This window comes from Hemicordylus capensis, chromosome 6, assembly GCF_027244095.1.
Source record: "Hemicordylus capensis ecotype Gifberg chromosome 6, rHemCap1.1.pri, whole genome shotgun sequence".
Lineage (NCBI taxonomy): Eukaryota > Metazoa > Chordata > Lepidosauria > Squamata > Cordylidae > Hemicordylus > Hemicordylus capensis.
In genome coordinates, this window is record NC_069662.1 from 22,298,361 (window position 1) to 22,313,341 (window position 14,981).

At 46.6% G+C, this 14,981-nt stretch overlaps 1 protein-coding gene across 1 annotated transcript in view; it reads left to right on the forward strand.

Annotated features, from left to right (window-relative positions):
• The first annotated feature begins 34 nt into the window (after positions 1–34).
• ALDH16A1 (aldehyde dehydrogenase 16 family member A1) overlaps positions 35–14,981 on the forward strand; it is a 66,594-nt gene continuing 51,647 nt past the window's right edge. The window contains exons 1-7 of the mRNA XM_053262554.1: positions 35–253; positions 1,742–2,585; positions 4,360–4,745; positions 7,773–7,875; positions 9,864–9,990; positions 12,186–12,364; positions 13,805–13,882. Of these exons, the coding sequence (XP_053118529.1) occupies positions 149–253; positions 1,742–2,585; positions 4,360–4,745; positions 7,773–7,875; positions 9,864–9,990; positions 12,186–12,364; positions 13,805–13,882 (1,822 nt within the window). The 5' untranslated portion in view covers positions 35–148. The remainder of the gene's footprint in view (positions 254–1,741; positions 2,586–4,359; positions 4,746–7,772; positions 7,876–9,863; positions 9,991–12,185; positions 12,365–13,804; positions 13,883–14,981) is intronic.

The window sequence follows — 14,981 nt, forward strand, 5'->3', positions numbered from 1 at the left end:
ACCCCCCGCCGATGACGACCTGTCCCTTCTGCGGAGCTACTAGTCTCTATGGTCGCTGGGAGGCCGGAAATGCCGTCTAAGGGGTAGGGCTGAGTGTTTTGAGCGAGGCGGGCGAGTTGTAACTGTGCAGGGGAGCAAGTAAGCGCTTATGGCTGGCTCAGCCGCTGCAAGCAGCCGTAGCGCCTCTCAAGTGTACGAAATCTACAACTCCATGGAATATGGGCCTGTCCCAGAGGGGACTGGGGCAGCCCAGGTAAGGGAAACAGCCTCAAATTGATCCTCTGCCCCAGAAGAGAAGAGCTTGGGAAGGAATCCAGTGGATTGAGAGCGTTAGCGGGGGACAGATTTCTTGGAGGAGAGAAGTGGGTCTCTCCAGCGGGAGGAATGGAGAGGGAGCTGGAAGCCAAGAAGGGAGAAAGAGGGATCGTTTGGGGAGTTAGGCTCTTTTTCTTCCTGCCTTCTCCCAGTAGCTGGTGCAGAATTCAGCCTTTGCCCTACATGTTTGGTTATTTCTCTCTCCCTGCCCTCGCTGGTTATCTAGCTCCAGCCTTGACCTTCGCTCCTCTACTTTTGCTAATCGGGCTCTTCCTCCATCTCGTTCTCTGTTGACCAGCATCCAAGTCCAAAAGGTCTTGTTGCGCTTCTGTTCACGAGTAAAAGGCTCTGGGGTGAGGGGAGAGGTCGAAGGGTTGTGAAAAGTCAGCAATCCAGTCTTGTTTCACTGCAGTGCGTTTTACACGCCTCTTTGTAGAACCCAGGAGGAGTCCTAGTAACTCCGAACTGACAAAAGCTTCTAGCCTCTTACCAGAGTAATCTGGAGGGCCACCCGCCCCCTTCTATTCCGGTTCGCACACGATAGTCGACACACACACACCTATATTTATTGTTCAATTTATATACCGCTTTTCATTAAAATAATCTCAAAGCGGTTCATACTTGCAGCAGTAGACCTCCTGACTACTTCGCATTTGAGAGGTCCTGTACCCAGCTTGCCTTTTAGGAGGACAGTACGTACAGTCGTGTACGTACGTGTGTGCAGACACCTGTATGCTTGTACAACATAATGTCTGAATAGGGCTTCTGTCTCACAAACGCACTCATGTTTACACACGCAGCACAGACACAACTCAATCCTCAACGAGTGCAAAATGCTCTCTTCTATTGGCAATTTAAACTACCGGATACACTATTTTAGAGAATCCAGCTCTGAGATTCTGATTTCTGGCTTTCCTGGCAAGAGAGACCCCCTAGTACCATGCAGGATCTGAAGCAAAAGAACTAAGCAACAGAAAGAGCATAGTTGCTAGATGTTGGAGCAGGAAATGCTCGGAGTCCTTGGTTCTCCGGTAGATCTTGCTCTTAAGGGGTAAAGAAAGTTCAGTCTATTGTGCTGGAACAGGCGGGGCCCAGAGTCCCGATTTAAATCAGGGTCATATGCATACTGCGCAACCATTGGCCGGCGCGCCCGTGGTAAGTCCCACCTCGGGTTACGTGCTACCGCGGAGGTACCCGCCCCTCTACTCCGCCTCGCTCTGTCTTCTGGGTTAGGGAGGGGGGTGTATATCCCGGCGTGCATCGGGGTTAGGCTCCTCATTAAAACAGAGTGGGGGTATTCCCCTCTTCTTTTATTTTTATTTTTTTCCCCCATTTTTATTTGATTGGTCCTTTGCCCCCCCGTTTCCTCTCCTCCGCTTCCCATCCCGGAATGTCCTCGCCTTCTCCTTCCTTCCTGGGCCCAAAGACTGCGGATCGCCCTAAAGTGCCCAGAACCCGGGCGGCTACTTGGAGCCACCGGGAGACCTTGGATTTCCTCGCCTTGTGGGGGGAAGAAGGGATCCAGGCGCAGCTCAACCGGTGCCACCGGAATGCCGACGTCTACCAGTGGATCTCGGAGCGGATGGCGGAGAAGGGCTATTTCCGCGACGAAGATCAGTGCCGCACCAAAGGCAAGGACCTCAAGAAGAGTTACAAGCAAGCCAAGCTGCAAGACGGCATCGCCCGCCAACGGTGTCGGTTTTTCCACGAACTCGACGCCATCCTCGGCACGGGCAGCAGCAACCCCGGCGGTGGCAGCAACAACGCCGCTCCTTGGTGCCAGGTGGTGATCAAAGAGGAGAGCGATCCGGAGCTCGATCCGGATCAAGATCTCCAGGAGGACGAGTATGCGTGGACCCAGGTGTCCGTCACCGACGGCAGCGATCTGGACCCGCAAGGCGAGCCCTCCTCCTCTGTCGCTGCTGCCGCCGCAGTTGCTGCCGCCGCTACGGCCGCCTCTTCCTCCTCCTCCTCCCAGACCTTCGGGGGGTTGCTCCATCACGAAGACGTCGTGGCCCCGATCCTCCATCACCACCACCATCACCACGCCCCAGGGGGGATCATCAAAGAGGAGAAAAGCCCCGTGCGCGAAGAGCCCAGCCTCCATGGGGGTGGAGTAGGGGGGCCCTACCTTTATGCCCAAGAAGATGCTCATGTGGAGACCCCCGGAGGGGACATCATCAGGTCGGGGGCGATGGAAGAACCCCTCCTAAGGCAGGAGGCCCGGGTGCATTTGGAAGCCCCTTGGAGACCTGGGCTAAACAGGAGAGGTGAGTGAAGTCTGGGGTTTTTTTTGGTGTTGGGGGAAGGTTGTCGATTTCTCCCACTCCCATATCCAGAAAAGGCAAGAGTTCTATTTCCCTGCTCTCTGCACTCTTAACTCCGTTCTTCTGTAGAGAACTCTGCAGACCTGGCTGTCAGGCTCTATTCCTCACACTCTTCTCTTCCTGCTGCCACGAACCCAGGCGTCCTGACACCCCAACCCTTCCTGGCTTCTCTTCTCAACACACCACATGTCTTGGTTCCCAGCTTTCCCCCCTCCCTCGCTTCAGTCCCTACTTCTCTGCCAGAAACCGCAGATAAATCACACTCTCCCGAGGAAGACTCCTGGCATCTTTCGTTGTGCTACAGCCCCCTGTGAGAGAGAAGCCTGATGCACACCCACCCAGCAAGCTGACTTTTGCTAGGATTCCTGGTCTCCACCGTTAACTCCTCTGATTTCCACTAGACTAAGTCTCAGGAGTCCTGCCAGTCAGTTTATTTACCCTCCTATTTTCTTCCCTTTTGTTAAATCCAACTAAATCACTTCTCTGGAAAACCCAGTAAATAAGGCTCCTAGCTCTCTGGAGAACCACGAGTCTGAAGCATTAACTAAGTTTGCCTGGTTGAAACCACTAGGCTACTCTACTCTTCAAGACAGCCCTAGGGATCCTGGCTGGCTTATCTCTTTCCATAGGCACAGAAAGACTAGAAAATAATATTTTGTTGTTGGAAATCACTAGGTATCACTACCTTCCAAAATTCCCAGTATTCTTGACTGGCTTCCAGTCTCTCTCCGTTCTGCAGGCACCAGAGTTCTTTTCCTAAAAGCATGATTTTTAATCCTTTTCTCCTAACTGACCCCCTGTGTGACTTACCTCCTACAAAGACAAAATAGATGTAACTGGGAGCAGAGGTGTGACCAGAGATTGCAGAAGTTCTAAATAAGGGAAGTTTTTCTATTTTAAAAGCTTTTGCTGGGGAGAGAGGAAGAGGAGAATTAAGCTTTGCTGGAAAGCCATGTATAAATAAATATTATTATCAATATCGATGCCTGAACTAAATTATTATTTTGTCTGTTTTGTCCCTCTTTTGGGGGGGGTATAAGCCTTGCAGAAGGGGATTGTTGGAACGAAGTAACGTACTGAAATAAAGAACGTTTGAGCTAAATAAAAAGAGTAGGGGCATTTGCTAGGTAGGGATGTGCGCAAAATGCGATTTGAGTAGCAAATCGCAGCACATCCCCTGCTAGGGATGTGCATCCCAGCTAAAGATGTGCATAAAATGTGATTCGAGTAGCAAATCGCAGCACATCGCCTACACCTTTAACAGGGGGGAGAGCAGGTCCATACCTGTTCCTCCGCCACTTGCCACCACAGGAGGGAAGCTGGGAGACGCTGGATGGGTGCGTGATGATAGCTGGGGGTGAGGAGTGCCACCAAGCTTCCTGTGGCAGCGAGTAGTGGAGGAGCAGGTATGGACTTGCTCTCCTCCCTGTTAAAGGTGCTGATCATATGTGTAGTTTGGAGGCTAACCTGATGCTGCTGTTGTTTTTATGTAGATGATACTTGCCTTCTGACCCCTGCCATGGTGGCAAACCTGCAAGGTTTGTGGTGGTCTCCTAGTTCATTGGAAGTCCTTCTGATCATAAATAACATTCCGTTTGTCTTATGGGGCCTCGTAAATTATGGGGCCTCGTAAATCCTTTGGAAGCAAAGTCATGAATTTGGCATTAGTGTCTCTCTGCTGTTCCAGATAATGCATTATCTGTGTCCCATCCCACAGCTTTTCCCAGACCACGAACCCTTCTGAGCACACGAGAAAAGTTGGCTCAGCTCCGCAGCAGGAGGAAAAGGCCCCGGGATGACAAGTTTGATGAGCTTGTGCGGGACATTCGGACCCACTTTCGGGAAAGGGAGAAACTGTTCCAGGGACTATGGGAAGAGGAGAAAGCCCAGCGGGAGAAGGACCGAAGGTTGTGGACAGCGGAGATGGATTGGATTCGGCAGATGTGGGCCAAGAGCCAGAAAGAGAGAGAGGCCGCTGGAGAAGAGAGGGAGAAGAATGGGCCTCGGCAGGTCAAGGAAGAAAACTGGAACCAGGACCTCTGCAAAGAGGTTGAAGGGGAACCTCTTAAAGAGGCCAGCGTTCAAGAGCCCCTTCTGCTAAAGGTTGCCTGTGCTAAGAGCAACCCATTAAACTTAATTCCTTTGCCAGAAAATTCAGCCCTGCAGATTCCGAGCCTCTCTACATGCTCCCTCTCCCAATACATACATATACACACACTCTTGTCCCTTTTGGAGAACCTAAGTCCCTTTCTAAGGGCCTTTGTAATGATTATCTTAAGATAAGCAGCTCTTTAAATCACTGTAGCCTTAAATAATTGATTGTCTAAAAAAAAAAATCTAAACGGGTGTAAGTTCTCAGAAGAGTGGAGAGACCCATTAGGAACTTGGATGGGGAGGGATGAAATTCTTGCTTTCTCTGTGTGTTTTCATCTTGAAGTGACCTTGCAAACCATAACAAAGTTGCTCTGTATCTCTGGTATACGGAGAGGGGTGGAGCTGCAAAGTTATAGCAGGCACAGGATGATCAGAGAAGGACCTGAGATAGTGGAACAAGGAAGTGTGTGTGTGTATAGAAACTCCTTGGCTGGATTCGCAAAAGTTGTTGATTCAGGAGAACAACCTTCAGTATATGAACTCTGTGGTATCTATATAGGCTTTTATCCCCTAACAACCCCCACTTGCTCATCAGATGAAAGGCAGAGTCTGGGGTTAGGTCAGCTGTAAAGTTTTTTTTTTTAACTCAAGTGATTATGAAGTTCTAGTGGAGGTTATAAAAACTAGTTTCCTCCTACTCCCATCTGAGATGTTGCAAAATAATGTAAAAGAACTTTATAAATAGGACTTGCTCACCATTAAAGAAATATTAGTTGATTGATCATGTGAGTTTTAGTCCACTAACTATTTATTTGTTTTTATTGATTGGTTTTGATTTGATTTGTTTTGCTTTATATACCACCCTTCCAAAAAATGGCTCAGGGTGGTTTACATCAAAATAAAAACAATTAACATCAAAACCAAATCCATTAAACAATTAAAATCATTTAAACATTAAAATCATTAACATTAAAATATAAAACTGATAACTAATAGGCTATCAGTTCTTAAGGATGTGTGCTCAATAGAGCTTTCTCCCTATTGAGTAGCTGACATCCTGACTAAATTTACTACTTGTCCTTTTAATTTCAGTGGGACTTCCTTGAGTAAATGTAGTCAGGATGTCAGCTGGTGTGTTTAAGACTGCATCCTTAATCTGTGTAGACTTACTTAGGAACTAAACCAATATTTCTGGCAAAGTGAAGGAGACTTCCTATGTGTTTAGGTGATGGATGCATGTGTCACAGCAGCCCCATTTGGGAGTCATTTCCTTGTGCGTGAGGGAAGATGCCTTTTGTAAGGTGGCACCTACCACTGACAGTTTTTGTAAATTCTTATATTAAAAATGATAGATTTAAAAAAATACCAGCCCGATTGATGGTGGTACTTAGTCAACCAAAAGATTTTAAAACGGATTGATTTAAGCCAGGGGTTCCTAACTTCGGGTCCCCAGATGTTGTTGGGACTTCACATCACCCCCAGCCACAAGGACATTGTGGTTGGGGATTATGGGAGTTGTAGTCCCAATATCTGGGGACCTAAGGTTCAGAACCCCTGATCTAACCAATTAGTTGACTAAGTGTGGTGGTTCTAATGATGAAATTGGCCTTTTAAAAAAAAGTTCTGCTGCCTTTATTCCATAAAGCATTGACATTTGGCAAAACTGAAGATCTAAATTGAAACTCTGCTCTGCCATTCTTATCACGGCCACAGACCAAGAATATGTTTCCAAAAGAGGGCTGTGTTGACCCAGAAACGTAGCTGTAAACTGTGGTAAAGGAGGCAGTTTATCCCTCTTGAGTGATCTTGCAGATGCCATCGGGACTCTGGTATTAAAGCTCAATGATTTAATGTACTAAGTAAGGTCTGTAGTCAGTATTTAGGGCACATACTTTGTAAAGGGAAGGTCCCACGTTCAATGCATGGTATTGTCAATTAAAGGATTTCAGACCAGGTATCTGAGAGAGCTCTGACTGAGATGCCATTGATTGAACTTTGGACCTTACCTATTGCAAAGCATAGATATAAAATGCCAAAGTGGTGATATAGTATTTTTCAACAAAATAAGTTTTTCAGTTGGTTAGCATAGCAAAAAGGAATGAGATGATGGTCCTCTGCTCCAAAAGGGCTCACAGTCTAAAAAGAATCGCAAGGGAGAGGGGCACAAGCAACAGCCACTGGGACGGATGCTTTTCTGGGATAAATAGAGGCAGGTACTCTCCTCCTGTTGAATGTAAGAGAGCACTTTAAAAAATTGTCTCCTAGCCCAGGTAGCAGGTATGTGTGTGCTCTCGGTTGTGTCATGTTGTGTAGGGCTTGTTAGCCAAAAATGAAAAGTTTCTCAAAAAACTATGGATGGTGTGCACCTTATGCTACCTATACTGAGTCAAGCTATTGGGCCTAGTTCTGCCTTCTCTGATCGGTAGCTCTCCAAAATTCAGGCAGAAAAGAATCCCAAGCCTTACCACCTGAGATCTTTGTAGCTGGGTTTGGAACCTTGGAACCTTCTGTTCTAACCACTGAACTATGGCCTTTTTACTCCCCTATCCAGCTGTTCACTGTTCAGAAGGAAATGGAGAATTGGACCAGATTACCCCAAAGAGGAGTTCTTTTTCTTTTCCTTCCTTGCTATATACTGAAGTTTCCAAATTCCAAGAGGAATTTGGTGTGATTGATCCAGCCTGGCCAGTGCTCAGGTGTCTTCAGGATTCTCCACTTTCTGCCTCAACAGGAATTTTTTTCCCCTGGGGGGTGGGGTGGGGATGTCCCAGTGACCACATGCCTGAGCATTGACCAGCATTGGCATTTGACCATGCCGAATTTACTAAGGCTTCTGGGGCATGGCAGGTTGGGAGTTCTCCATGTATTGGGTTGTTCACAAGGCCAGTTCATCATGTTAAAAGCTAGCTTAGTGCCAGTTTGGTCCAGATGCTGTTTCCTTCTAGTGGGAAATAATAAAGCAGATTTTGTATTTGTCCAACTAAATCTTTGTTTCCTTTTAACGTCTGCCTCTTTTTCTCCCCACTTTCTTTCTAGGCCTGGCTGGAATCTCACGGTCGTAGCTTTGGACATTTCATCAACGGCCAATGGTTGAAGCCAGAAGGAAGGGAGACCTATGCTACCAAGAATCCCACCACAGGTAGGGGCACTGGGGAGAGAGGACAGATGTTGAAGGAAACAACATGTATTTTAAAGTTCTGTGATTGCATTGTGTAGGCTCAGAATTTAACATTGGACACAGAATCTTATTCTGAGAGCCTTGGATTTCATTTCTTAAAAAAAAAATACACCCAAGTTTGTAGTCCTTATGGTTGTGAAAATTAGCTTTAAAATATGCAGGAAGAGCATCAGAGTGGCCACAGCGTGGTTGTGCAGAACGTCCAGCTATAAAGGTCTGACACTTCAGTGCCTTGCCTAATTCCTTGTCTTTCCACATGATTATTGGAAATAGAATCAATTCTGTCCAATAGTGTATTAATAATATTTTGAATAATTCGCATAATTCATGCAGATTTCAGAAGTTGGCTTCTTTTGGCACAGAGTTTAAATTGACTGCTGTAGAAAATGTAGACGTCTCTGTGTGGGCTGTCTGGATTTCATGCACCATGGAATAGCCTCTATGTTGCATGTGTTTCGATCTGTCCTCCTCCATTCATGGCAATTGGAACAGACCATTCTGAACCAAAGCATGCAACTACACTTTAAAACAATTTTTCACAAATAGCTTGATTGTTGAGTATCACAGGAATTGGGCTTTTTTCTCTTTTAGGAAAAGAAAGCCTAATTCCTATGATATTGCTCTGCAGACCCACCCACCCCCTCTTTTGGCATTAACTATGGGGTCTACTCACTAGAGTAGCGATATCATCGGCCCATGTCTAGATGTTTTGGTGGGGCCACTACCACTGCAGCCACCTGCCTGCCTGTCGATGGCCTCTGCAGAAGCTCACTGCCTCTGGCCTCCCATTATACCACTGCAACGTGGTATGATGACTGCAATTATATCTCATTGTGATGGTATAAACGTCCTCCCAGAAGAGCTTCGCCATGCTCCCTCCCTCAGTGTTTTTAAAAAATTAACTGAAGAAATATTTAAAATCCTCTCTTCAGTTAAATATTTAATTCACTGCTTCCATCTGGTAGGTTTTTTAGTGTTTAGTTTTTTATTGATAACTCTTAATTTCAAATTTTTAAAATTTGTCTTTTGTGGTTTTAGCCTGCTCTTTTAAGTTTAACTTTGTTATTTTATTGTTCTATATTGTATCTATTTTATTACTCTTGTGAGCCACCCTGAGCAGGTGGAGGGGCAGGGTATAAATATATACTACTGGAGGGGCGGGGTATAAATATTTTTAATAATAATAATAATAATAATAATAATGTGAGGCTGGCGTGGGCAGGAGGTGGTGCCGAACGGAGGGCTGCTGCGGATTTCAGCAGTGGACAAGAATGGTGGCTCCCTTCGGCCCATGTGCCGAAGAGCATGTGGGTGCTCATTTGTAGATTGGCCCCTGGATCTTCTTGCACCTGTGTAGTTTTGATCATTACCCAAGCACTTTATTAGTCAAGATGTCAGCCATTGATATTTCTCTGAAAATCTCCTGTAGATTTCCCTTGAAAATGTCCCTGGCTAACTGTGCAAAGACACACCTTTTAAAAACTGGTGATTCTCTTTATTTAGCGGGGGGAGAGCAATTGGCCCTGTCCAATCCCTCCAGTGGCTGTTGCTGGTGTCTATCTTGCGTTTCTTTTTTAGACTGTGAGCCCTTGGGGGACAGGGAGCTGTTTGTTTGTTTGTTTGTTTGTTTGTATATATGCAAACCACTTTGGGAACTCTTGTTGAAAAGTGGTATATAAATATTTGTCGTATTTGTATTCCTCAAAGGGTCTGGTGGCACCCACATCCTTCTCTGAGCTTCTAAGCCTCTAGCATAAACAGCATACACTACTTCAAGCTTTTTCTAAAATGACAAGGACTAGGTTCCTCCTCCTCCTCCTCCTCTTCCCCAGAGAACACTAGAGCTACCAGATTGTTATTTATTTTAAAAGCTGCTGGATTAGCAAATTTTGAGACGCAATGAAAACAGCCCAGCTGAGAAAAAAATTCCCTTCTCTGCAACTCCACAGGGGAGGTCCTGGCCACCACCCTCCAAGGCAACGGAGAAGATGTGAACACAGTTGTCGACGTTGCCGCAAAAGCCTTTGAAAGCTGGAGCCAATTACCTGGCCATGTTCGCGCCCGGCATCTGTACAAGTAAGTGGCAGTCATAAGAGGCTAGGCTTGCTAGCTTGGTGAGGGCTTCTTCTAGGACCCTCATACTTCTGGAATGGTCACCACTGCTTCTTCAAGTGGGCTTAATTTATATAGAGGGGCTCTAATGTTGCGTACTGCTCTACAGTGTCTATGTTTTTAACAGATTTGTACTATTTTAAACACTGATATTTAATATTTGTATGTGTAATATATTGGTATTTATTAAAGATGCTGTAAACCGCCTTGGGATTTTTCAAAATGAAAGGCGATATACTGACAGTAAATAAATATTGACATCTCAGACTTAAACTTAGGTTAACAGGAGTCACCTTGGCCCGGAGAGCTCCTTTTTGTTGCGAACTGTTTTCAGAAAGCTTCTGTTGAGAAAGTGGTACACAAATGTTCGTAACAGTAATAACTGTAGCTCCGTCTGGGGTGGGACTGGGGCCTCTCGCAGAATTCCCAGCCCCCTAAACAAACTACATTTTTTTAGGATGTTTGAAGAAAGCCACAGCAATTAAATAGTTATAAAACTGACACTAGTGGCTAGTAGAGATATACCCAGAGATGATAGTTTCATGCCTAAGATGCTGAAGCTCATATTTTGGGGAAAGGTGCCTTATTCAGCCCTGTATTGCATCTCTTCAGTGGCTGCTGCTACTGTCTGTGTGTGTGTGCGTGCGTGCATGCATGCGTGTTTTTGACCCCACTTGGAAGTGTACACTCTCCCATCCAGTGCTGGATTTAGGCACAAGCTAAGTAAGCTACAGCATAGAGTCTCACATTACAGGCCTCCGATACAAAACAATGACTAAAGTTCTACACGATGTATTTTCGTTTAAAAGTATTTATAATGCAAATAAGCTCATTGAAAAATAAATTAGGTTATTTTTCATTGCATCTCTCCCTAGAGAAATCAAAAGTTTTATTATTTCTATTTTCATTGCCCTTTTTGTTAGCATAACTTTTCTTTTTTTGTAAAGCTATGGGGCCTTCAAATCCTGACATGGTTTAGGGTAGGGATGTGCACGAACCTGTTCGAAAGCCCTTTTACGGTTCGAAAGACCAGGCGTCGGGTACTTCCAGTCGGTGCGACGAGGCAATGGGGCGGCAGGGAGGTACGCTGCCGCCCCACTGGACCCTTTTAAAGTGCAGCGCCGGTCGGGAAAACATGGCAGGAGGGGTAAGAGCACCCTCCCTCACCCTTAAAGGTATCCCCCCCACCCTCGGGCTGCCCCCCGCCGGTTCCGTGCACATCCCTGGTTTAGGGTCTCAGCATGTCTTAAGCTGGCCCTGCCCCTATCCCATGCACTGTGTGAGCTTCTGATTTGGGTTAAAATAAACAAAGATTGGTCTTGACATTTGAACAGATCATTCTTGCTTTATTCTAACCTGCTTATTTGAAATAAACTTCAGTCTGTTACTTGCTTCAGATGTCGGTTTTCTGATGTTGGTTTCACAGCTTATTTTGGGCAAGTAGGTTAGCAGCAGGGAAATGACTTGATTATCAAGCCAGAGGTTGCCAGTTCGAATCCCCGCTGATATGTTTCCCAGACTGTGGGAAACTCCTATATTGGGCAGCAGCGATATAGGAAGGTGCTGAAAGGCATCATCTCATACTGCACGGGAGGTGGCAATGGCAAACCCCTCCTGTATTCTACCAAAGACAACCACAAGGCGCTTTGTGGTCTCCAGGAACCGACTCAATGGCACATTTTAACTTTAGGTTAGAATAAACCCAGATCGGTCTGTTTAGATCAGGCCTGCTCAACTTCGGCCCTCCTGCAGATGTTGGCCCACAACTCCCATAATCCCTGGCTATTGGCCAGTGTGGCTGGGGATTCTGGGAATTGTAGTCCAAAAACAGCTGGAGGGCCTAAGTTGAGCAGGCCTGGTTTAGATGTTGCAACCAATTTTGGTTTATTTCAACTTAAATTGGATAATGGAGATGCTCACGTGGGAAAGGGTGAGTGCCTGAAACCCTCAGGGATGCCAGAGCCAGGTTTTAACTGAGGTTCTGCTTGATGTCTGCACCAGTCCGTTTTCTTATTCATTTTGCTACATAAACCACCCTGAGAATGTTCTTCTTGTTGAAAAGTAGTCTGTAAATATTTTAAATAATGCATAGTCTGTAGGTTAGCTTGGGTAATTCCCGCATCCTAGTTCTGAGTAACTCGGTTCCTTCTCTTTGCCAGTGTGACCAGGACCATCCAGAAACACCAGCGGCTGCTTAGCCTTCTGGAGAGCCTAGATAGTGGGAAGCTAGCCCGGGAAGCCCGGGATGCAGACCTTCCTTTGGTCGTCCGGCATTTCTACCATCATGCCGGCTGGGCCCAGCTGATGGAGGTGGAGATGAAGGGCTGGAAGCCTCTTGGTGAGTTGGAGAATGCCAGAGGCCTAGCTCAGGCCTCGCCCTCTTGCTTGTTACGGTCTTCTTGTGTAGGGTTGCGTTGCTGTCCAGGACTATTTAATATGTACACCGCGGGCATCGGAAGCTGGCTCATCCCGAGTCAGACAATTGTTCCTTCTAGCTGAGCACTGTCTACATTAGCTGGCAGCAGCTTTCCAGGGGTTTCAGGCAGGAATCTTTCCCAGCCTGACCTGGAGATGCCAGGGAGTGAACCTGGGACCTTCTGCAAGCAAAGCAGGTGCTCTGCCACTGAACAATGGCCCCACCTTGCAAGGAGACTATCTTACAGCAGACACTGCTAAAGCATGCTGTCACCCATCCAAATGCAAACCAGGGTAGGCCCTGCTTAGCAAAGGGGACAATTCATGCTCGCTACTACAAGACCAGCTCTCCTGCTAGTCCTCTCTGGTCCGGCATCCTATTTCCCTTTAGTGGCCAACCAGGAGCCTCTGGGAAGCCCCAAAGCAAGAGATGAAGCCATGCCCCCTCTCTTGCTGTTGCTCCCCTGCAACTGGGTATTCCAAAACATCCTGCCTCTAAAAACCTGGAGGTAGGTTGTAACACCCAAGACTAGTAGGCACTAGTAGACTTGTCCTCCATGAAGTTGTACTATCCCCTTTCAAAGCCATTTAAGCTGGTGGCCATCATCACATCTTGTGGCAGTGAATTCCATGGATTAATCGTGCACTATGTGCCCTTTTGTACATCCTAAACTCCTGCTAAAACTTTCATTGGGTGAGACCTGGTTCTGCTGCTGTGAGAGGAGGAGAATAAGTCTCCATCACAGGAACATAGGAAGCTGCTTTATACGAAGTCAGACCCTTGGTCCATCTAGCTCAGTATTGTCTACACAGACTGGCAGCAGCTTCTCCAAAGCTGCAGGCAGGAGTCTCTCTCACCCTATCTTGGAGATGCCAGGGAGGGAACTTGGAACCTTCTGCATGCAAGCATGAAGGTGCTCTTCCCAGAGCGCAACCATCCCCTGAGGGGAATATCTTACAGTGCTCATACAAAGACTCCCATTCAAATGCAAACCAGGGCAGATCCTGCTTAGCAAAAGGGACAATGCATGCTTGCTACCAGCTCAAGACCAGCTCATCATATTTGCCCTTAGCCACCTTCTCCCCTTAAACTTTAGGAACAGTTTGATTCCTTAGTTCTTCAACCTCTAAACCTTTTTCTGAACGAAAACTCCCAAATGCTGTGGCCTTTCCCTGTAAGAAAGGTATTCCGCCTTCCCTGCCAGTCATTTCGGCCTCCGCCTTCTGCACTCTCTTCTTGGAACTTGCTCCTGTGAAAAGCCAGCAATTGTGGCTTACTGCCCCCTTCCATTCTAATGCTAGGGAGTCCAATTCCACCCAGAGAACTCGAAAGTTCTGATCAAAACATAAATCTCTCCAATAGGTGTCGTCGCTGCTCTCATTCCTCGGAATTTTCCTTTGTTGACTCTGGCTTGGAAGGTGTGTCCAGCGCTGGCCATGGGTATGTGGAACTGGGATCTCTTGATACAAACATTGATGTTTTAAAGGGGATTGGCCCGGGAGGTACAGGAGAACCTCAGTATTTGCAGGGTTCCATTCTCTGCTAGTACTGCAGATATGGAAACCACAAATACTGGATCATTGGGGTTATGGGAATCGGAGGGTTAGGTTCCTGGAGGCCAGGAAATGCCCCCCAAAGGGGTAAAATGGCCCTATAAACACAGGGGGAAGTGGCCTTCCATGCTCCACGGGACCCCAGAAGTCCAGTCTTGCCCCCCCAAGTAAAAAAATCAATTGAAAATCACCGTTTTGTGGGTGTTCTTTTAAAAGATGAGCCCTAAAATGGCTCCTGATATCTGCTGTACTCAAAATGGCAGCTGGAAATAACCTCTGAGGTCATTTCTGGCCACCCCGGCCCACAGATATGGAGGTTTAACCCTTCTCTCCCCCCCCACCCCGTGTATACCAAGGTAGGGTGTCCAGCACCCAACCAAGGATACGCAGAACCGCAAGTGCCATTCCTGCGAGGTCCTCCTGTATATACAACCCTACACAAAAAAACTTCATAATATTCTGCAGTCTGGCATGTACCAGTGACGGTAGCAGGAGCTGCAGTGAGGGAGTAGTCCCTGCTAACTGAGCAAAGAGGCACCTTTTAAAGTGGTAATTCTCTTTATTTAGCAGGGAGAGAGCAACTGGCCCTATCCACCCCCAGCACAGTAGCCCTCCGGTGATTGTTGCTGGTGTCTATCTTGTGTTTCTTATTAGATTGTGAGCCCTTTAGGGACAGGGGATCTTTCTTCTTCCTTTCTTCCTTTCTTCTTTTCTTCCTTTCTCTATGTAAACCGCTTCGGAAACTTTTGTTGAAAAGTGGTTTATAAGTAGTAGTAATAGTGACAGCAAGGACAGCTGTTGGGAGGAGGGGCAAGCTTAGGGAGGTGGTCCCAGATGGTACACATTTGAGAATTTTTTGAATGTTTGGGGTACTTTGATTTACACATTTTTTGAAACTCATGAGTACCTGAGTTCCACTTATGTGAATCCCTGGTACTGATCAGCCTGCAGCATCAAACCAAAGATCCATCTAGTCCAGTGTTGTC